Source organism: Bos javanicus, chromosome 1, assembly GCF_032452875.1.
Source record: "Bos javanicus breed banteng chromosome 1, ARS-OSU_banteng_1.0, whole genome shotgun sequence".
NCBI lineage: Eukaryota > Metazoa > Chordata > Mammalia > Artiodactyla > Bovidae > Bos > Bos javanicus.
Window position 1 is genome coordinate 35,381,123 of NC_083868.1, and position 25,262 is coordinate 35,406,384.

Sequence of the window (25,262 nt, forward strand, 5' to 3'; positions counted from 1 at the left end):
ATCTGGCCTGCAGAGTGTCTGGGCTGTGTGCGGGGCTGGTGTCAGAGCAAGTGCAAGCAAGTTCTCTGAAGCTCAACCTTTACAACACAGTACAAGTCACACATTCCTTCAAGGCACCACCCGCCTTTTCCAGTGGGAATCTACTCAAATGACTCTTGGAAGCAGTGTGGAGGGATGGGGGGAAGGGTGTTAAGTGTGTTTTAAGAGGAGGTAATGGATGGGTGAGTGGGTGGAGACAAAAAGGGGAAACGGCAAGTAAAGATGGAAAAAAATAACTGCTGCCACCAAAATATTCTGCTCAAAGATAAGGGCGTACACCATACAGCTGTTAGCACTCATCAGTATATTTTGCATATTTACATATACAAAGTATTTCCAAATAGCCTTGTGTTTTTTTTTAAATCCCACACGGAGATGTCTGGTAAAGCTGTCACTGTGCAAAATTTATTTTCTTGGTGATACTTGCAACACTGCTTTCAAATTTCTATATATACAACATAAGAGACTGAACAGGCACTGTCATTACCCACATTATAGAGAAAGTTCGACTTGTTCATTTACGCATCAGACAACAGTCAGTGTGAAACATCCATGTTCTAAAGCACCTGGTTGGTTGAAGCCAATTTTTTATTATTACTTTTGTTTCAATACAAAATGAAACACAAAGACAACCCAGTGATCCTTGGTTAGTCCTGAAACCACGAAAGTGTGATTTTCCTCCTTACTGTTTACTCTCATTCTTGATTTAGGGGTTGGTTTTTGTAAGAAAAATGATAACACTGAATGGATTTCTCATATAGCCTTTTTTTTTTTCTTTTGAACCATAAATCTCCTGAAAACCACACATAGCCCATTTGAAAAAGATTAGGGAACTTCTAGCAGAGGAATGGGCTAGTTGAAAGTTATATTTTCCTTTTAGCAAGATCCACAAGAAAAGGATAGAGTGTCGTGCTTAAAGGGGAACAGATTCTGTATTTTTTGGCAAGATATTAAATCTTCTGTGGCTATATTTGGCTCCCTACAAATAGTCTCTTGTACAAGTGCAAAGCAAAGATCAATGCTGGTGTTCTTCATTCAGCCACAGCCAAACTTGGTATGGAAAGTAAAACAGTGGGGCTTAAGTGTTGTTTTGAAGAGATTCTAGTTCATTTATTGATCAACAGCATTCCAGAATCTAGGTTCCTACTTTACACATTAAATGTATCAAAACATATTTGCTTTCCATAACAGTTTTTCCACGGCTTAACTGATAACAGATGGAAGGATTCAATCTGGACAGGAATGTAAAAGCTTTACCACGTCAATGTAGTCATATATGGATAGCTAGTCAAATGAGTATAAACAGGTCAAATAAGATGCTTGGAGACTTAGGACATCACAGGATGGGCATATATTCCCAAAAAAGGAAGCAAAACAATTAAATGGTAGATGATTGTCCCCAGAGAAAACACACTTCAGCTAGGAAGAATCTGCACCAGATGTCCTGGTCTCCACCCCCCTGAGTGCCTCTCTGACATAAACACAGTATAACCCTTTGGATTCCAAGGCACTATAAGAAGCACATAAATATTTGAAATAACAAGAATTTCCTTTATATGCAATTATTTAAGTGAATGTAGATGAATCCTTACACAAATGACCACTGAAAACATGGAACACGCCTTGCTATTTACAGTGATACATTAAACCCTCTTAGATTAAAACGTTGATAACCATTAACTGAAATCCAATAGTAACTATGGTAGGTTGAATAACACCCTCAAAATGTTCACTTCCTAATCCCTAGAACCTGTGAATATGTTACCTCACATCGAAGGACTTTTGTTAAAATGAAGAACTTGAGATGGAGAGACTATTCTAGATTATCCAGGCAGGGCCAATGCAATTACAAAGGTCCTTAAACTTGTAAAAGGGAAGCAAAAGAGAGGGTCAGAGTGATATCATATGACAAGGACTTGACCAGTGGTTCTTGGAATTGAAGATGGAAGAAAGAGGCCATGAGCTAAGGACTCTGGAAACATCAGAGAAATAGTTCTCCCTGAAAGAACACAGCTGACATCTTGCTTCTAGCCCACTGAGATCAGTACTGGATATTGGACTTAGAGCCACCAGATAAATTTGTGTCGCTTTTAGCCATTAAGATTGTGGTAACTTTTTACAGTAACCACAGAAAATTCATTACACTTGTCTAGTCTGAATATGGTAAACAGTTAAGAAGGCTGTGTCACGTTATTTTCACCAGTGGTGATGAATGTCTACTAATTGAAATACTGATCTCCAAGCTTTGCATTTACATATCAAAAATTTATTTAACAAGAAAATAGAGGGCCCATGTAGGGAACCTCTGCTGCTGCTGCTGCTGCTGCTAAGTAGCTTTAGTCGTGTCCGACTCTGTGTGACCCCATAGACGGCAGCCCACCAGGCTCCCCATCCCTGGGATTCTGCAGACAAGAACACTGGAGTGGGTTGGCATTTCCTTCTCCAAGGGAACCTCTAGCTTCCTTTAAAAATATAAGGTCTTGGACTTCTCCTTTCTAGGCGTATTTCTTCAATGTCAATGAATTGTCAGCAAAGTTTTCCACAGGACTTACAGCAAGTTCCACATTAACAAATGCAAAAGCAAAACAACAAAGAACACCTCTGCTAAAGAGTTAATTGATAACTTCAGAAGCATTGTATTAAAAAGTTCCCAAGCCTGTTATTATGTAATTGATATAGCCCATTTCACTTGCTGTTCTGTTACAACCCTTGTTTTCTAACCATACAATTCTCACCACCACACATAAATCCCTTGGCTGTAAAATTAACCCCATTACAAAAAAAACAACACCTAAGGTGTTTTAATTTCTAAAGATACTTATAAGTTGCTTAATTGAATAAGAAAAAAACAGAGGGCTTTAGTTAATTGTCAAGAAATGTGGACAAAACCAAACTGCTACATTAAAATATAAGCATTGAGTTCACATTATTTATTGAACTGAAGATGACATTTGTTTTAACTACAAAGTCCTCCATTATTTTATATCATCAACACATAGTTATGAGACCTATTTGAAGAGAGAATAGAAATACAAAAATGTCTCTTCCTGCATCCTGATGAAAAACAACAAATATATATATATATGATTTTATAGTTAGCTTGTGAAGCTAAAATTTTATGAGTTATATATTCTTTCTAAATTAAGAATGACAATAGAGCTAAGATTAATTTCTCTTTCTGGGCATGTAAAAAGGAAGATAGCATAAAATTGCTCATCAAACTAATACATCTGGAATTTTTTTTATTTAACGGTTCTAAGATAACATTTCTATTATGTTTTCAGTTCACTTAATCAAGTGACAAATATAAATCTCATTGTACTATGTATTTTTACAAAAGCTTTCACCTGATCTAAATTTATGTGATGAAAACAGAGTCTGTTTTCCCTTTCAGTACACGAACTTGAAAATGATACAAAGAATTCACATAAAAACCCTTCCCTAAATTGTGTATCCAGAAACATGTATGGAATAGTGATTTTTAAATCAGATACTGTATCTAAGATTGTAAACAGTCTAAAAAATTAAATCAAGTGTGTAAATAATCATTAATTTTTGCCCTAGTCATAGCAAAGAAAAAAATGTACAGCTCTATCAATATAAAAAGATATCACAGAAGAGTTCACATACATATACCAAACAACTAATTAAAGGATATTGTATTCTAAAAGAGTTATTCTTAGGTCAAAATTTAGTAGTCCAAAAATTGTTAACAAGAAAGCTAACTGATGATGACCTGTCATTTTCTAGAAGTTGTGGCTGTTTATTTACACAAGAGAATTGGTAAATTTTACTTATCATTTCTTAAAATTTTAAAAGAAGATTTGGATAATTGAATTGGATCAAATTAATTTGCAATTTCAAGAGAACATTAGTTTGATCAATTTTTTGAAACCATAAAAATATTTTTCAAACAAGCACACACAATGGACAATAAAAGAAATGACAGAATTAAGATATTTTAATTATGACTATTGCTATACTTTGGAAAAGTGTACAGAGGGAAATTCCCAGAGAGCACTAAAAAGAAAAAAACCTACTGAAAAATTCTGAAAGTCTGTTCTGTGCCCAGTCTCTGAGATCAAGTCACCAGTTAATTAACATTGAGGAGCTATTAGGATGTGAGGTTCCTTTGTGGACCTCAGCTTTTCCCCACTTTCTAGAGCCTTCCATTTGTGCACAGTTTACATATCCTTACTCAATACACATTATTTGTCTAATTATATTGAAGTATAGTTGATTTACAGTGTTAATTTTTTCAGTACAGTGGTACAGCCAAGTGACTCAGTTCATATATATATATACACATATACACACACACATATATATGTATATATCCTTTTCATGTTCTTTTCCATTATGATTTATCACAGGATATTGAATACAGTTCCCTGTGCTACACAGTAAGACCTTGTTGTTTATCAGTCCTAAATTTACTAGTTTCCATCTGCTAATCCCAAGCTCCAATCCTTCCTTCCCTCACCTCACCTCTCCCTTGGCAACCAGAAGTCTGCTCTCTATGTCTTTGAGATTATTTCTTCAACATACACCATTAAACCAAATTTTTACCCTGATTCTTCTAAAATGACTTGAATATTAGTTTTAATCTTTAATAATAAAGGGCTCTTGGGCCATGTTTTAGAGAACATTTTTTAATTTCTCTCTCAAAATCCACTTAAATCTTTTGAAAGATATGACTTTTATTCTGGAGGAGGAAAAAATAAAACAACTGAGTCTTTAGGGTCCGGTAAATTAAAATTGGCAGGCTGATTTCAGTCTTGGTATCATAGTTTTGGCTTTTGCACTGTCCTATCTGCTGTGAAGATGCTTAATCCCAAGAATTCTAACGGCCATCGATACCTCCCTTGTAACCACAATGGCTCAAGAGAACCCTTTCCATCTTCAACAACTGACACAGTGTCAACATCTGCTTCCAATGAAGTTGTTTCTTTTTTCTCAAGTCAAATAAATCTGCTGACTGAGACTGTAAAGAGTTTTTGTTTTTTTTTTTCTCCTCTTTTCATGCGGAAAAATTTTTTTCCACCATATTTTGCAATTTTTCCTCCAAGTTAAAAAAACGGATAACTTCAAAGGAGATGTTTTTATTCTAGGTGCTAAAAAAGCCCAAAATATAATGAAACAAAATAAAAACTTTGGTAATTTCATGAAACTGTCACTTTCATTTTGGAGACAATAATCACAGGGTTCTGGATGAATATAAGTCTGAAACGTAAGAAAACTCAGAGTTGGACCTACATACCACTAAGAAGTTAATTTATTTTCTTTCATAAACAGCACATTAAAATATCAGAAATAATTAAGAAATTTACATTTTATCATCAACATCTAGTAGAAGACAAAGATTCTCTTGCAACAATTTTTTACATAAAAGCACAGCTGTATATCAATTTGCTATAGATATGGGTATATAAAGAAAAGGGACACTTGGGAGCTCAATTTGATGATTTACTTACTCAACTGACAGATACTTGAGGAATCTGTCATTGACTGAATGTCTACTATGAGCCATGTTATTGAGTGTATGTGTGTGTGTGTGTGTGTGTGTGTGTGTGTGTAATATAATTTTCAACCTTCCTAGCCTGCCAGTTAGGTATTATTATCCTACTTTACTCATGAGATAAATAAATGAAGCCCCAAAACACACATCTAATTGTGGCTAAGCCAGAATTCAGAAAATGACCTAATGTCCAAGTCAATTTTTGTTCATTGATTCATTGCTTCTCTATTCATCCTCCAGTCGGAATTGTAACATAAATACTGTCCTTTTCTACCGCTTAGTCTCTGCTGGTTTTCCTGTGTATAAATACATGTGGGTCATAATGGATCCTACAAGCTGATTTCAGCTTCTGCTCTGATTAAGATCATCATGTTGCCTCTGTCAGGAGGGCGACAAAGACCACTAAATGGGTGCACCTGGACTGAAAAGACCACGATCTCTAGGCTGCCAGTTTTCCCTAAAGATTCCTTAGTTGATAACAGTGTAAGCTATTTTCATCATGAGGAAGAGCACATTGGAGATGGTGGGTTCTCAATGCTGTTCAAGTTTCTACCATGATTCCTGTGATCAAAAAATTTATGGCTGTATCTATGTGTAGGAACCAGTAACAGATACTGGAGTGGACTTCAGCTTCTGCCACAATGAAGATTATCATAATGTCTCTGTCAGGAAAGAGACCAAGGTAGATCATGATCAAAAATCTTTTCTTGGTTTGAGTCTTCATTTAAGGGTGTGTTTGGTATTATTAAAAATTCTTATATTAAAAAGTTAGCTATCATCAATAATAAATACCTATGAAACATGTTGATTAATTGATAGCATGTAACATTGAGATTTGGAGAAGGAAATGGCAACCCACTCCAGTGTTCTTGCCTGGAGAATCCCATGGACGGAGAAGCCTGGTAGGCTGCAGTCCATGGGGTCGCACAGAGTCGGACACGACTGAAGCGACTTAGCAGCAGCAGCAGCAGCGTCACTGACCCATTTTCTTAATTTGGCATATATTATGTAACGAAGGGGTACTCAGTAAGGGACAGAATGCAGTTTCTTAAAATATAAAGTATCTGATTGCTATTTGCATAATAAATAAGGAGCTTCATAAGGGCACATTTTTATGCCAGTGCCTGGAATTGTTTTGTTTTGTTTTTTAAAGGTTGTTACAACATGAAAGAAATTAATTCCTCAGTTACTTGCAATCCACTTGTTCTCATGGCAAAATGTAGAGCAATCCCCATTATTTTTTGCTTAAAATAGTAATGCACATAACTTTAAGATGAAAGAGAGGGGAGAAAAATTAAAGGGGAAGTTAAGAAGGGATTGTTAACCTTATTAAGATGAAACATTGATTTTTTAAACATTTAGAGGTGCTTTTCAAATAAACAGTGAGGAACCAAATAACCTGTTAGGATCTAACTAGTCACTATTTTATTGTTCCTCAGATCAAGATAGTTCAGTGGTCGAAACATAGATTAGATGGAAAATCAATGAGATAATTTCCTAGGGTCTAGCTCACAGATCTTTAGAAAGCTTGAATAAAGACTAATTTGTGAAATAACCAAAAGCGGAGTGTTTCCAAATGAAACTGGAGAGGGAAATGGTAGCCCTCAATAACACAGTCTGGAAACCTCCAAGATTACTGTATCTTTTTGGTGGGAGAAAATCCATCCAGAGAATGATGGCATTTTAAGCTTAAACTCAGACTATCATACTAAATTACAACTCATCCCTTGTATGGCATCTGGTGGTTATGGTAATATAATGGTAACAAATGCACGCCAGACAATCACAGAGACACATGCATTCTTCTTTGACTTAGATTTTGATCCACTCCTTGTATATGCAAGGATCCAGTCTTTGCAAAGTGCCAACACCACCTGGGCCTGTTTTCAATGGGGGATCTTATTCACAAATCTCTCCTGTGTACAGCAGAATTTAGGTCCCTAACTTTTCTTGGGTCCTCAGAGCCAAGGAATATTTTACCAGATAGCTACCAGGAATGACAGAGGGAGCAGTGTCATCCTAAATTTAGGATGAAGCTATCTGTCAGCTCTCTCTCCTTCAACTCAATTCACTAGAGAGTAAGGAAAGAAGCAGAGAGTTGATATATTTCTTCTCAAAATTGGGAAAATCCAATTGAGAGATCGGAATGAACTGGAGTACCATACAATTCTAAGAGAAACTGCAAAATTAACAGGTTCCAAGGGAAGAAGAGAAAAATAAATCATCCCCACTGAGCCATCCCGTGGGAGCTGCTGAATACTGGCCTTTAAGAATTCAGGAGGATACAAAATAAAACCAATTTAAAGATGCATTAAACCTTGTGCTACACAGATAAAGGCAGAGCACAAATAACTATATCAAATTAAACTGCAGATCAAAATGTAGATAATTTAATCAAACCACTCCCTAGAAATCTAAGTTCATATCATTAGTAAATCATTAGTAAGTGGATGATTCCTTAAGTTTGGACCTCACATTAGGTAAACGTGCATACCCTGTTAAATGGACTCTGGTTAAGAAGAAATATAGTGATGAAAATACAAGAGAGGGTATAAATTTATAACTAATAAGATGCACCAGGAAAGAAGACTATGGAACAATAGGGAAATTTGAAAATGATCCATGGGAATTTTGCCTAGCTAAGCAGACTGCATTGTTCTTATACCTAAAATGTTCACAGATATAAGTTATCCTATTTAAGACGGAAAAAGATATTTCACTAAACATTTAATTTCACATGGATGAGGACAGGGATGGGAAAAATTTGAGAAACATTGTTAACGAACTAAAACATCTATGTAACACTACTTTTTTAACATGACCCAACTCTGAAAGCGTCGGAAAGAATGGACTTTATATTGAAAGTTCTTAAAATATCAATAACTGCTATTTGATAACCTTAATCTTTTCCTAATTGTATTTTAATGATAATCCCAACTTTTCTTATTTAGATCCTGAGGGACATGTCAAGTTGAATCCTGAGTCCCCAGAAATAAATTTCAAATAATAAATTGCTTATTAAATTAATTTCAGTAATTATAGTATAAAAATTTATCTTGCTCCCAATTCTTTTCTTAAAAAGAATCAGATCAATTAAAACCAGAATTAAACAAATAAGACTCGCAAAAACCTGTTTAAACAATACACATGCAATACATTATCCTTCAACTTATAATGATGGATCAAACTCTCAGAAACAGCCACTGAATGAAAGGTTCTGTCATGTGTCTAGTACTTTCCCAAATAGAATCCTTTCAAACTATCCTCAGGCAAAACTCACTTAAAATATGACTAAAATTGTCATGAATTAATCATTATAAACAAGAAAAATAAGTCACTGGCACTCAAAGATAGCATGGTTAAATGTTTTTTTTTTTTTTTTCTCCAGTAGTTGGTTGTAAATTCTGGTTCCATTTTATCAAAGTTGGATGGACTACAAAGACAATTCTCCATCTAATCCAAAATTTATGAAAACTTTCTTAGTCAACCTCCAAGCAGTCTTTGGGAGAAATCAAAGTAATGAATAGCTTTTATTTAGTGTGATCATTAAAAAACTTCCTTTTCAAGCTACACACGTAACTCAGAGCTAAGTAAGCTATCATGGAATTAAATCTTCACTGAGACTTAATGTAAAACAATACTATATTGGTTTGGCTATGGTGCTACTTTCGCAAAAAGGAGAAACTATCAAACATTTGAGGTAACTTAGAGCACAGAGCATATTACAGACATCTTAGAGACAAGCATTTTAAACACTTTAGCCAGTGCTTCTCTGAGAGCAAGTTCTTTAAACAGAACTTAACAATTTTTACAATATTTAAAAAAAAATCCCTCAAAAATAGCCCATCAATGCTAAATCAAACTTCCTGTATTTTTACAAAAATAGAAGAACATAGAAATACAAAATTGTGTTCCTGAAAGAATGAACATTTTCTTTGTGGTTCATCTTTTCCTGACAAGGTAACTGGTTCAAAAAGAAGGAAAAAAAAAAGTCAAACCAAAAATTAAACCATATATTGATAAAAGCAAGACAAAAAGAAAAAGAGAGAGAGAGAGTTGCACAGTTGGCAAAGGCTCAGATGAGGGAAAGAAATAAACAAAAATGCTTTTCTTCAATGTCTAGGACTCATTCTGCTTTCTCAAGAAAAGGCTCCAAACCAAAGTCAGCTGGATAGCACTTCCTCTTTTCCTTCCACATCTAATACGTCCCACTGCAGAATGACAGTCCCTGGCAGCATCTTTTCCCAGTGGGACCATGGATTCACGCTCCAATTTGACTTGATAATACTGTGGGTTTCAGTACCACGGTGATTCCTTGCCCTTGTCTTGATGCTGTAGACCTAGAAAAGGTGTGAGAAATAGAAAAGTATCAATACGTGTAGCACTTGAGACTGGGCATTTTCTACAATACACTAGATACAGAAACCAAAGTGGCAACTGAGCTCACAAGTTTCAAAAAGCCAACCAATACTAAGTGACCAAGAAAACTCTAGACTGGAGCAGTGCCATTAGCACAGTACACATTCTTTACTGTGGCCTTTATCTTACTAGAGTAGGTATGAATAATAAATAAAATAATATAAATGAAGCTTTCTTATTTCTAATATCAAAAGTTACTGACATGGGAAAAAAAGGATACAACTAATCTCTAGGGCGTATTTAGGCAGCATTTCAGTTAACACTTTTCAGCAAACATCAGATGATACTTTTGGACTAAGGCAGTGAACTAAATTTACTTATTTTTATTGCCTCCTCTTTCAGAAAATATTTGTGTGTGTGCATTCAGTCATGTCCAACTCTTTGTGACCCCATCGACTGTAGTCCGCTAGGCTCCTCTGTCCATGGAATTCTCCAGGCAAGAATACTGGAGTGGGTAGCCATTTCCTTCTCTGGAAGATCTTCCCAACCCAGGGATCGAACCCAGGTCTCTCACATTGTGAGCAGATTCTTTACCATTTGAGCCACCAGGAAAGCCCCACTAAAGCATCTGTAGTGATTTTATTTCTTGTCTTTCAACTTGTCAAATAATTGTGTAAAGCAATGGATGTCATTACAAAACAGATACAATTAGTCAGTCATTATGGGAGTCATTAAGACACTATACTAAACAAATTACATAAAATGAAAAAGAACAAAAAGGAGTCAAAGAAACACCTCATAGAACCACAAGGCATGATCTTTGGTTTTATAGCATTTGTATACTGGGAAAAATCAGCTCTTTCTGAATGCCAAATGATTGGTGCCGTCTTATGTTTTATCTCGTGTACTAGCATTATGTTTAGACAGACAGGCCACAGTTTCCCTTTCCCATTTCAAAAGAAGAGGAGGAGGAAGACAAAAAATAAAAAGGATCTGGGGCATATCAACTCACTCTAAGTTTGCTTTATTCAGTTTCAAATAATTTTGTGGTCAGAATAATTTGCAACCTGACAAAGTCTCCGTTGGGTGACTTTTATAATCTAAACCACCTTAACCGACAATCTGCTGACTGCATAAATATTTTTTTCATTATTAAAACGTCTCATCTTCTGTATGACTCAGTATTTTCCACACTTGAAGACCCCATCAATCTATAGAATGTCAGCACTGCAAGTCATGAATAGTGTTGGAATCATCAAGTGGTTTGAGTGTCTTTTTTTCTTCTTAAATAAAAGCAATCCCTAGTTTGCAAAGAGATGACTCCACCAAAATCATGTTAGCCTTTTTCTGTGGACAAGAATTATGTTACTTAACATAGTCCTAAATATTCTAATCAGAGTTAATGGTTGGAATAACTCTTGCTCTTCAACTGTGTTTCCAAGTCTGCATTACTCCAAAGCAAACCTTAAAAAACTCAGTTCACCTATGGCCTACAACATATTAAGTGGCTAATGTTGTCCTTTTGGCTTAATTTCTTCTCATTGATGGGACATAAATACAACTTTTCCTTTGATTACCAAGTATCCATACCTGTAAATTTCAAAGTAAATATAAAGAAAAGGAACAACCACAGACAAAAGACTCTACTACTAGTAAGTTGTAACAGGGATATGATTTTTCTTGTTAAACACTTGTTGAAGGAAGATTAAAATATTTAAGAATCAGTCAGTACACTGAGTTTTCCCAGTGGTGAAAGGAGACAAAATCATTAACTCATGATTCTTAATGTGGTCTTGTTGTTGTTCAGTCACTAAGATATGTCCCACTCTTTTTAACCCCATGAACTGTAGCATGCCAGAATCCTCTGTCCTCCACAATCTCCTGGAGTTTGCTCAAATTCATGTCCATTGAGTCAGTGATGCTATCTAACCACATCACCCTCTGCCACCCCGCTTCACCTTTGCCTTCAAACGTTCCCAACATCAGAGTCTATTCCAATGAGTCAGCTCTTCACGTCAGGTGGCCAAACTATTGGAGTTTCAGCTTTAGCACCAGTCCTTCCAATCAATATTCAGAGTTGATTTCCTTTAGGATTGACTGATTTGACCTCCTTGCAGTCCAAGGGACTCTCAAGAGTCATCTCCAACACCACAGTTCGAAAGCATCAATTCTTCAGTGCTCAGCCTTCTTTGTGGTCCAGCTTTCACATTTACACATGACTTCTGTAAAAACCATACTTTTGACTGTACAGACCTTTATTGGCAAAGTGATGTATTTTCTTTTTAATATGCTGTCTAGGTTTTTTCATAGCTTTCCTTCCAAGGAGTAATGATCTTTTGATTTCATGGCTGCAGTCACAGTCTACAGTGATTTTGTGCTCCAGTTGCTTTAGTCATGTCCAACTCTTTGCAACGCTATGGGCTATAGCCTGCCAGGCTCCTCTGTCCATGGGATTCTCCAGGCAAGAATACTGGAGGGAGTTGTCATGCCCTCCTCCCCGGGATATTCCCAACCCAGGAATCAAACTCAAGTCTTCTGTGTCTCCTGCATTGCAGGTGGATTCTTACTGCTGAGCCACGAGGGAAGCCCCCACAGTGATTTTAGAGCCCAAGAAAAGAAAACCTGTCTACTTTTTCCCCTTCCATTTGCCATGAAGTGATGGGACTGGATGCATAAATCTTTAATCCATGATCCTTACATGATCTACAGATACTTGGGGGTTCCCCAAATTTTCTTACAAGAACATAAAACACTCTACTATTATTTTGCTACTATTCATGCTTTTTTTTTTTTTTTTTTTTTTGCTTCTCACTCCTCAAACTCAAACCTATATGAAATTAGTTTACAACACATTTTGAAATCTACTTACTGGCTTGCTGAAATCACCCATGTTTATCTCTTGATATTAGTAACTCTGTTTTAGGTTGTTTACTCTGTGATATTTTCAGTGAAAGTAAAATAAACATCACAATGATAATGTTAGCAAACACTTTCTTAGGGCTGAACACACTAGACATTGTGCTATTTTATGTGAAATATTTAATGCTTCCAATCACGCTATATATATAATGGATATATATATTCATTTTACAAATAAGAAAAGTGAGAGTAAGAGAGGTTATGCCAATTATTATGTGGTAGAACCAGGACTGAATGTTTGTGGTTTGATATCAGAGTCAATAGTTTTAACCACAATGTATATGGCTCCCCTTTTGTGGATTATATTGTCTGTAGGTTGTGACACCAGCCTGTATTCTTGCAACTCCTGGAGTCAAAATCCTTTCATTAAATCAATTCAAAGAAAAGTCAATACATTTTAAATATTGATTTTTGCACTATTTAGAAACACCCTGATTTATCAGAACTGATACCAGTGTTAATAAAATAACTGTGTTTTTTTTAAACTATACCTTTGCAAAGTTTTTCTAAGTCACAGAAGATGATTACACAGTCCTTTGTTATACTCCAGATCGTGTAATAGGACATGTTGTATGAATAGATGTGTAACCACGCCTCCCTGCCCCCACCCAAATAAACTGCCACAGTATGAAAACTGAAGACGTAGGGTGGCCATCTGACTCATCAGGTGTTTGTCAGAAATGGGACCAAAGAACAAAGATATCACACTGTTCACTTCAGAGTTTGAGAGTCTGAGATCAAGTCAGGAGATAAACCTGAAAGAAAACACAAGCCCACAGACCCAGTTCCTCGCTTCAGTTCCAATACCATCACCACCTGACCATCAAAAGAAAAAAGAAAAACCAAATCCAGGAATAGAAAAACTGAAGTACAAACATAGGAAAGATACATTGAATACTTAGGAGTAGGAAAGAAGTTTTGGCTCAGTTCAGTTCAGTTCAGTCACTCAGTCGCGTCCGACTCTTTGCAACCCCCTGAATCGCAGCATGCCAGGCCTCCCTGTCCATCACCAACTCCCAGAGTTCACTCAAACTCACGTCCATCAAGTCGGTGATGCCATCCAGCCATCTCATCCTCTGTCGTCCCCTTTTCCTCCTGCCCCCAATCCCTCCCAGCATCAGAGTCTTTTCCTATGAGTCAACTCTTCGCATGAGGTGGCCAAAGTACTGGAGTTTCAGCTTGAGCATCATTCCTTCCAAAGAACACCCAGGACTGATCTCCTTTAGAAGTTTTGGTTAAAAGAAATCATATTTGGATTTCCCTTTAAAATTTGAAGAATCTATGTAACAAGGCATTGTAACTCATTTTCTAGCTGAAATTTTTGGGAGCTTATTGCTTCACAGATTTCTTCTCTTGCAAAAGACCTCTGGGAATAAGGAAGTGGAGATGGCAGCAGGGTGTGCCTAAGCAGAGAAAGCCTAGAAACTTCCCCCTCCCTTGTTTCCTTCAAGTCCTAGGTGTCTGATGAAAAAAAAATCTTAAAGTTCTCATGGGCTCCTCAAACAAAGATACAGAAGTTGCTTCAGAGAGATTTCTGGCAGGCCTGCCTCTTTATCCCATAGCTGTGATGTGGGTACCCCGTGGCAGAAAAAATGATATGAGCCACCCTAGCTGAGCACCTCAGAGGCATCACAAACTTTAGGAAGCCGAATGACGTAGTCATCAGTGGAGCACTGTATGGGGAATGCACAGAGAAATGGTGGGGAAGGGGATATGTTTGCAAACAAAAGCAAGATAAGAATGAAATGACAAAGCTAAGAAGAGACAGCAACCACTTAATCAACAATGTTCACCATATGACTAACAGGAAAACAGAGGCAATCCCTAGGGAGAGAGTGAGGGAAGCATCTGAGAAGAGGATTCACCTAGAAGTGGAACAGTGTTTTAAACTGAGCAATGAAGAAATCATTGGGCTGGACTACAAATACTTAGAATTGGTGAAGTAATTATTACACAGGGAACTATAATCAATATCCTCTGATAAACCGTAATGGAAATGAATATGAAAAAGAATGTATATACAACTTGGTCACTTTGCTGTATAGCAAAAATTAACAACAGTGTAAATCAACTATACTTGAATAAAATAAATTTAGAGAAAATGAATTGAAAAGCTAACTTTTCTGCTATTGGGTAGAAGTAAATAATAAACTGGCTTACTGAAAATGTTATACTCCAGCACATCTGAGTTTTAGGACCATGTGATCATCAGTCATATCCACTAGAAAAGCATTTCCTACTTCAAAAGAAGAATAATCCTTTGACAACATCACTATCACTCTTAAGTAACTTTAATATGATTCCAATTAATTTTATTGCTGGAGATAAAAGAGGTAATGTGGTAACCATGCACTGGTGAATATGCTGTTGATAAAAAGAGAAGAAAAATAGGAACATAAAACCTGGATGTGCAGGTGGAATATTTAATGACTGAAAAGTAAAGAAAATACTGAAACAAAATATTTAGTTTCATAGATATTAGGCATCTAGAAAACCCCTGTGGATCAAAATGCTTGATACTATATTAAAAGACTGCAAGGAGATCCAACCAGTCCATTCTGAAGGAGATCAGTCCTGGGTGTTCTTTGGAAGGAATGATGCTCAAGCTGAAACTCCAGTACTTTGGCCACCTCATGCGAAGAGTTGACTCATTGGAAAAGACTCTGATGCTGGGAGGGATTGTGGGTAGGAGGAGAAGGAGATGACAGAGGATGAGATGGCTGGATGGCATCACCAACTCGAAGGATGTGAGTCTGAGTGAACTCCAGGAGTTGGTGATGGACAGGGAGGCCTGGCGTGCTCCAATTCATGGGGTCACAAAGAGCTGGACACGACTGAGCTACTGACCTGAACTGAACTGATGTTAAAAGACGCTGGTGGTTTATTTCCACATTTAAAACATGAATACCTGCTTCATCCTTGCTTTAATAGAGAAAAGCCATAATTATCACAAATACAAATATACACAGTGCTGTATTGGCTGCTATATCAAAATACCCAGCCTTCACCAACAGCCTAACATCTAACACCGACACACTGCAAAATAACAAACTACGTGATGTGAGAGACAGTCACATTATCTTCTTCTACTTTATAAAATTATCACTGACAATTATCATACAACTTCATTTGTCTGAGCACCTGGGTAATCAGTTTAAACACTAATGAAGAATGTTTAAATAAGATCTAAATGGGGATAGTACATACCTTAACACTAATGAAGGGGTAAAAATAAGAGTGGAAAGCTATTCAATTTGGGAACTGATTTCATTGCAGGTAAATATCAAGATAGATCATGTTTAAGCATCAGGAAGAAGTCCCTTCATTTGTTTTTCAAACTTCAAAAAAAAAAAAAACCCTCAAAATATCATAGATTTGTTGTTTAAAGATCAAGTTATGAAGTATTTAGAAAGTAAAAGTTCTATATAATGTACCCTGTCATCACACAACTTGCTGAGTATACTTCAGATGTAGGTACATACACCACATATATCCTATGTGACAACAATGCTTATTTCACCAGCAATATTGACTTTCAAAACCATTTCATGTCAGGATATGTCGATCAACTCTTTTGAAGAATATTAATTCTTCAATATGCACATTATTCATTCTTCCCTATACCATAAATTACTCAGTTCTATATAGATATGCATAATTTGAATATATACACACACACAGTGTGTGTGTGTATAAAAATATATTTGTTACTTATGTGACTATTTTGGTAGGTGAGATAGCTTCCTGAATATACATTTGTATAATCACTGAACCCAAGTGTATAAATATATTTACACTTACATAAACACTTACATAATTCATGGTGAGTGGTAAATGTTTCAGTAGTTTGCATCAATATTCATATTTTACTATTATCATTATTATAGATTCAATGTATCTAAGTGTTTCAATTTGCATTTCCTTCAGTTCTTATGAAGCTGAACATTATGTGATTTAGTATTCCTTCCTCTGTGTTTTATCTTTTGGCTGACTTTCTATGCTTTGATTAATAACAAAATAATTTCCTCATTGATTTCTAAATGCCTTTTGTATATTAGGTATATTAGTATTTTTTTTCATGTATCACACACATTTTTGGCCAATTTAATGAGCACTAAATACCTCCATACTTACTACCTAAACTTTGGACAATAATTATTTTAAAAGTCATCACAAACAAGAATGTATTCTTGAACCAGACCAAAGATTAAACTTATTGTTAAACTCAATTACAATTACCCAAGTATCATTACAACTCTTACACACTAAAACAATGACAAAAGATACCTAACTATGAATGCATAATCATTTGTTAGCAGAGGGAGCGTTCTCAGTGTGTAGAGGTATTTTCCTAGGTACATTTAGAATTGTCTTAAAATGTCCACGTAGTAGTCTTGTCAGAAACAGTGAGGTGAAAGCTGTCTAAACCTGTCAAAATCTCTTTAATTCAGATTCAGAAGAGAAGGAGAAATTTAAAGCCCATTGAACTTGATGTTACTGGTAGACCATAATTTATTACATTATTGGAAGAAGCATGGGACCCACACACCTGAGGCCAAGATTGCAGGTGACTAGCAGTTCAGTGGCAAGGTGTCTCCCTCTGCTCTTGGCCCAAGCGGTAGGCACATAGTCTGTCTGCCCTCTCAGAACCCTCCTCCCTCCAAAACCACAAACTCATGCACTGACTCTCCAACTTTTGCCCTTACTGATATCCATTTCCTCAGATTCCTGCACTTCAAATGCTCGGCTAGGAGGGAACTGGCAAGTACTTTAAGCATCAGGATATGTAATTACAAATCTGAACTAGTCATTCTACAACTGACCTTTAGGACAAATATAAAATACAAATCATAGAGTTGATAGTTCTTTTGTTATTGTTGTTCTTTGTGTTTTTTTTTTTAAACTTTTATTGGAGTATAGTTGCTTTACAATGTTGTATTAGCTTCTGCTGTTCAGCAAGTGAATCAGGTATACATATACATTATCCACTCTTTTTTGAATTTCCTTTCCATTTAGGTCACCACAGAGCACTGAGTAGAGTTCTTGATCATACCACCAATTTACCATGCTCAAAACATGAATGTCAGTGTGATAACCTCTTGGCTGAGAGAAGCTGGGGCCCAGGAGGCGCAATATGCTGTGTAGACACTGCTCACCAAGTCAGTGACCTCAATTTCAAAAGCAGATAAAAAGTAACTTTGAAGATAGAGACAAAGAATAAAGGAAAAAAGGAATGGGGAAGAGTGAAATAAAATACCTTCTGTAATTTCTTCTACAGACTTTCCCCCAGAACTGGAGAGGAACAAGACCAAAAAAGAAAAAAAAGAAACGCCTAGATCATTTATTGTAACTGAAACCACAAGTTATAATACTCTCAAGAGATTCTAACTATCCAGACATCTGCTGGATAACAAATGCAGCCAAACATGCATCTTTAAAAAGGTTTCTAGGTTATGCAGTGACAGCTTTACGATCCAGAAAATAGATAATCCAACCAGAGGCAGAGGTAATCTGGATCCACTACTTATCCATAAAACCTTAATTAAGGACACAACACAGCAAGTATTCTACCTGAAACTATGAGTTAGTTAAGGACTCTCACATTTTAACTGCAGAAGTACAATGTATCTTTTATGCCTACTTAGTTTAAGTAATCATTCCCCCCATTAAATCAAACCATATTGGAAAATATTCAGTAAGAATGAGACATGTTGCATATAGATCAATTCTTCACTGACATCAGTAATTTTTCATCTCACTTCTCTGTGGCATGAACACAAGCGTGCTCTCTGACATATTCCAGAAACCTCTGTCCAATCCAAGCAAACATAAATAGGGTTTCAATGACTGTGAAGATGCTAAGTGTCATCTGATAGTGCTCAAACAAGGCAGCTATGAAAATAAGCATTATAACGCATGCTTGTGGTCGACAAAAATTAAATCCCTAGTATATCAGGCTGTAACCAACCAAACAAACAAACAAACAAATGGCATATTTTGGCCTTTCATCTGTCTCTTGCAAGAATTTTTTTGGTCATCTTTTTGCCAAGGAATTCAGAACATGTTGGCCACAGACAACTGTTTGTGAAACACTATATTGTTGATAAATAGAATAAGAGAAGAGTTAGCCAGAAAGTGAATAAAAAGAACCTGTCAATTCCACCAGCCACATAAAATTTTGTATAGAATCTTTGTAGGCTAATTCAAAATTAATGTAAAATTGCCTGGATACAAGTTACGAAACAGATTTTGTCATAGGAGCTGGTTCTTTTAGATGTACCGCTATATGTGATACAGTAAATAGGGAAGCAGTAATGAAAAGATAATTTGCTGATATGAAATATGCTGACCTCTGAAACAAGCCTTTTAATGCTTAGAGTGGTTATTTATTTGGAATCATGTGATAATTAAACAGTTTTTCAACCTCTATAGCTCCCCTCCTAGGCAAGCAAATAAGCTTCTCTCGGGAAGACATTGTGTACTTTGACAAAATCGCCAATCCCAATGACAGGGAGTTGATGACAACTCCTTCAAGAAAACAAAAGAAAACTGTGCAGCACACATTTGCTTGCAATTTTTAAGAAAACATTTCAGAAAGCAAGGGATGCCATCCAATTTATATAGCTACCCATAGAAACTTGTTTATAAAATTAATACTAGAATGGAAAAAGAACACATTTTACTCACAACTTTTGAAGATAGCGAATATTTTATTAATGGAGTTTCAGTGAATTTAACTACATGCATAGTCTAACTTCCTTGTTCTGCACATAAAATTTCCTTTCAGTCTATGAGTGACAAGAACAAATATCCCAACAATCCATAATCATAGTGAGATAGGGTATATTTTTTTAGTAATCTCTCATCACCTTTATTGCAGAAAGTAAAGAAGAACTAAAGAGCCTCTTGATGAAAATGAAAGAGGAGAGTGAAAAATTTGGCTTAAAGCACAACATTCAGAAAAGTAAGATCATGGCATCCGGTCCCATCACTTCATAGCAAATAGATGGGGAAACAGTGGAAACAGTGGCTGACTTTATTTTGGGGGGCTCCAAAATCACTGAAGATGGTGACTTGCAGCCATGAAATTAAAAGATGCTTACTCCTTGGAAGGAAAGTTATGACCAACCTAGACAGCATTTTAAAAAGTAGAGATATTACTTTGCCAACAAAGGTCCGTCTAGTCAAGGCTATGGTTTTTCTAGTAGTCACATATGGATGTGAGAGTTGGACTATTAAGAAAGCTGATCGCTGAAGAATTGATGCTTTTGAACTGTGGTGTTGGAGAAGACTCTTGAGAGTCCCTTGGACTGCAAGGAGATCCAACCAGTCCATTTTGAAGGAGATCAACCCTGGGATTTCTTTGGAAGGAATGATGCTAAAGCTGAAACTCCAGTACTTTGGCCACCTCATGGGAAGAGTTGACTCACTGGAAAAGACTGATGCTGGGAGGGATTGGGGGCAAGAGGAGAAGGGGACGACAGAGGATGAAATGGCTGGATGGCATCACTGACTCGATGGATGTGAGTCTGAGTGAACTCTGGGAGTTGGTGATGGACAGGGAGGCCTGGCATGCTGTGATTCATGGGGTCGCAAAGAGTTGGACACGACTGAGCGACTGATCTGATCTGATTCATTGGGATATTCATTGAAGCTGAAACTTCAATACTTTGGCCACCTGATATGAAGAGCTGACTCATTTGAAAAGACCCTGATGCTGGGAAAGATTGAAGGCAGGAGAAGGGGATGAGAGAGGATGAGATGGTTGGATGGCATCATCGACTCAATGGACATGAGTTTGAGTAAACTCCGGGAGTTGGTGATGGACAGGGAGGCCTGGTGTGCTGTAGTCTGTGGGGTCGCAAAGTCAGACATTACTGAACAACTAAATTGAACTGAACAGAACCACTTGGTAGAGAGTTCCAGATGGAGAAAACTATATTTTAAAATGTGAAAATATTCTGATGACCCTTCAAATCCTTATTTACTTGATTCTTTGTCTTCCCTTTTCTTATAATCTGCCCAATAATATAAAAGTACCCGGTTTTCATTGTATGGCCAACACCAGCTGACACCACTACTGGGAAATTTGGCTCTGACAAATATTACAGCTATTCTTCAAGAACAGAAATAAATTGAACTAGAAACAGGAAGTGATGGAAGAATTTAAAGTTTGTGTCTCTATCATGCATGATGCCTCACATCTCCAGTGTGACTTTGTGTTTCTGTTTGAAATGTACCATATGTAGGAAGAATAACGAGAACTTTAGTTCTGCACTATATGTCACAATCTAGAAAACACATTCATGTGCATTAGTGCATTGGAATCTCCTGGTTGTGTCAGAGTAGGAAGTATCATCTCTATTTTGCATCTAAGAAAGAAGAGTGGAGAGATTTTGAGATTTGCTCAGCACAATATAGCTAAAATAAAATACAGGTCCAGGAATCTATTTTTTGGCCCTCTGCTTTTTCCATAAACATTGCAAAGATTAATGTTCCCTATACATTTACCATCATTTTACCATCAATTCTTCATCTTAGCTCCCTAAGTTTTGGAGGAAGAGTAAGTTATTCATAAAAATCAATATTTCTCCTCTTTTTCCTTGTGTCTTTCTCATATATACACAGGAATACACATAGGCACACACACTCAAACATATTTTTCTCTTATAAATTTCTCCTTCTATCCTCCTTAAACCACATTAGTGATAACAATACCTTCAGTCCCAAAAGGAAACCCAAATTAACAAACTAGTCTTCTCTGCTTTCATTGAAATGCATAAATACACATACAGGATTTCTTGCCATCTGTTTTTTCCAGAAAAAAAAAAGGCATATAGGGTTTTCCTTGGTGGTCCAGTGGTTAAGACTTCGCCTCTCAGTGAAGGGTTTGCAGGTTGGGTCCCTGATCCCAAGATTCCTTGGAGCCAAAAAACCAAAACATAAAACAGAAGCAGTATTGTAACAAATTCAATAAAGACTTTAAAAGCGGTCCATATCAAAAAGTCCTTTTAAGAAAAGGGCATCTAAATGTGCTTCTTCATCTTTTTTTTTAGTCAGCAACATCACACAAAACGTGCTTCACTCATAGATCCCCTCTTAATGGCAATCACTTGATTCCACTTCCGAGATATTATGAACATTGTTACAATAAACATTTTTGTACCTGTCCTCGCATGCTGCTGCTTGTATTTGTGTGGTACAGACTCACAAGAGGAGTCAATGCTGGGTCAAAATTTAGGAGAATTTTTAACTGTAGTACATATTTCAGTTTACTTAAAAAAAAAACTTACACTTCTCTAATTTTGTAACAGCAATATATGAAAATAGCATTTTCCCTTAACCAAGATGTCTTTTACAAGGATTTACACACACACACACACACACACACAGGCATTTATTTGTATTATACAAATGCACCTTAAAACATTCAGAATTCTCTCAGAATGTGTCTGCATTTGTCCTGTAAGATTGGAAGAGAATCTCTGAGAAGAAACCTCCATGCTTTGGGCATTGTAACATTATGGCACCATCCTAAGGATGGGCTTCCCAGGTGGCTCCATGGTAAACAATCAACCTGCCAGTGCAGGAAATTCAAGAGACATGGGTTTGATCCCTGCATCCGGGAGATCCCCTGGAGTAGTAAATGGCAGTGCCACTCCAATATTCTTGCCTGGGAAATGCTATAGACAGAGGAGACTCCATGGGGTCGCAGAGAGTAGGACATGACTAAGCGCACACGCACACACACACATGCACACACACACACACACCCCTCTGGATGAAGGGCCAGGATGGAGAATGGGAAGATCTACAGCACTCTGGGAGAGCAGGGGAGTTTCATTAAGGTCCTGCAGAATCTAGCCCTGGATGCTGGAAACTGACAGCAGTGCTCTGGAATGTATTTCTCCCTCTGATTCACCATCCTGCTACTTTTAATGCAGATCTCACTCTCTGGCTGGGATCTACTGGCATTCTACATGCATCTCAAAGACGGTTTCCATTACCCTTCTGGTCACGGAACTGTCATTCTGGACATGTGCCTTATACAGCTAATACCATTCAAGAGTGTGTAAATACTGTAACATACTTTAGGGTTTTTTTTTTTTTTTTTCCTTTCAGTGGAAAATAGGCTTATGCTACAGGCCAAAAGAAAAACAAAGGTTTGCAGAAAGAGTGGCACAATCAGCTGTTAATTACTAGAGTCTTTATGTTATCAAGTCATAATAAACTGTCAAAAAAATAGTAAAAGTCCACAGGAAGTATTAGTTTACAAATATTCTTCCTAGTATTTTCTTTAATCCACAACTATTTCTTTGTGACACTTTAGTTATCCTAATTAAGATAATGCCTTCAAGGTAAGTATCCAGAAATCTGTAAATCTCTATCGACCAGCACAGCTGTCACTGAAAAATCACATAGTTCTAGGGCTGGCTTCTATATTAAAAAACCATTTAATGTGTCTCCCTGCTGAAATCAAATGATTAGAAGTAAGCTTCTCTGTCTATTCTATTTTATGACACTATTAAATAAAATTCATTAATTTCCTTATTTGTAAAAATCATTAATAATGTTAGGAAAGATTACAATAAATCACCAACCCCACAACCTTCATAAACGTATTAAATGAGTAATAACTATGCTCCAAAGAACTGGTAAAGTAGGAAGGAGTGACATGGCTTTTAGTTGAGCCTTTATCATATATGTTGCTTTAATGCACTCTCTTCTTTATACTGAAAACTGTCTTAGTGCTTTAATATTTTTATATAATTAATACTATCCTGTTAATGATTACTGTGGCTCTAGATGATTCCCATCACTTCATGGAAAATAGATGGAGAAACAATGGAAACAGTGGCTGTCTTTCTCGGCTCCAAAATCACTGCAGGTGGTGACTGCAGCCATGAAATTAAAAGACACTTACTCCTTGGAAGGAAAGCTATGAACAACCTAGACAGTATATTAAAAAGCAGGGGCATTACTTTGTCAACAAAGGTCCATCTAGTCAAGGCTATGGTTTTTCCAGTGGTCATGTATGGATGTGAGAGTTGGACTATAAAGAAATCTGAGCACCAAAGAATTGATGCTTTTGAACTGTGGTGTTGGAGAAGACTCTTGTGAGTCCCTGGGACTGCAAGGATTCTAACCAGTCCATCCTAAAGGAGATCAGTCCTGAGTGTTCATTGGAAGGACTGATGTTGAAGCTGAAACTCCAATACTTTGGCCACCTGATACAAAGAGCTGACTCATTTGAAAAGACCCTAATGCAGGGAAAGATTGAGGGCAGGAGAAGAAGGGGACGACAGAGTATGAGATGGTTGGATGGCATCACTGACTCAATGGACATGGGTTTGGGTGGACTCTGGGAGTTGGTGATGGACAGGGAGGCCTGGTGTGCCACGGTTCATGGAGTTGCAAAGAGTCGAACATGACTGAGTGACTGAACTGAACTGAACTGAACTGAGATGATTTCTCTCCAAATTTAATACATCTCTCTTTCACTGTAAAGCTTGTAATTGGAGTATTATGTTATCAGGTAAATATTCAAATATCTTAGGTTTCCTTTAGTCTTTTTTCGTAAATGTAAATGTCTATAGAGAGAAACATCTAATATAAATATCTTTAGAAGCATCTAATGTAAATATCTATAGAGAGAAACAAATTCAAAGAGGTTATTTTATGCAAATTCAAAGAGGTTATTTTATGCAAAGCTCCATGATTTTGATATCCTTCGTGATCCAAATACCAAAATTTGTGACATTTTAAAATGAGATGTTAAAATAGCTTAGCAAGGTTATTCTGAGAACTTTCATGCTTAAGTTTTGCCCAGGCTTGACAGCACCAGACCCACCTTCAAGAAAGCATGGTTTTGAGATGTGATCTAGAGAGATGGTAACTTACAGGCTAGATGAAAGAGCAAGTGGTAACTTGATATCCATTTCTCTTTCATAGACAGAAACTGCTTGTCCATTTGCTACTCTAGTAAGTGAACTATTTTTACCCTGGTCTTTTATTTCCTGCATCTGATAAAACAAAGATATTTATATTTCTAATGGATTTCAATGTAAAGCATCCATATAGTATTAAGCAAGTTGACCACCTTGATCCTAAGCAAAGAAGTAATTTAACTAGCTTATTTCTAAGGAAACACTATATAATAATTGTGAGCAATAATTACAATTTAGATTGCATTAAAATACATTTTGTCATTTATGAAAGATGTCTTTTTCACAAAATATTCAGATAAGAAATTCAGATTAAACTTGATATATATGGGCTTCCCTGGTGACTCAGACAGTAAAGCATCTGCTTGCAATGCGGGAGATCTGGGCTTGATCACTGGGTTGGGAAGATCGCCTGGAGCAGGACATAGCAACCCATTCTGGTATTCCTGCCTGGAAAATCCCCATGGACAGAAGAGCATGGT

At 36.7% G+C, this 25,262-nt stretch overlaps 1 protein-coding gene across 5 annotated transcripts in view; it reads right to left on the reverse strand.

Annotated features, from left to right (window-relative positions):
• Positions 1–326: 326 nt before the first annotated feature.
• Positions 327–25,262, reverse strand: part of VGLL3 (vestigial like family member 3) — a 58,540-nt gene continuing 33,604 nt past the window's right edge. For all 5 annotated transcript variants that reach the window (XM_061432611.1, XM_061432360.1, XM_061432272.1 and 2 more), the window contains exon 4: positions 327–9,897. In XM_061432611.1, the coding sequence (XP_061288595.1) occupies positions 9,854–9,897 (44 nt within the window). In that variant the 3' untranslated portion in view covers positions 327–9,853. The remainder of the gene's footprint in view (positions 9,898–25,262) is intronic.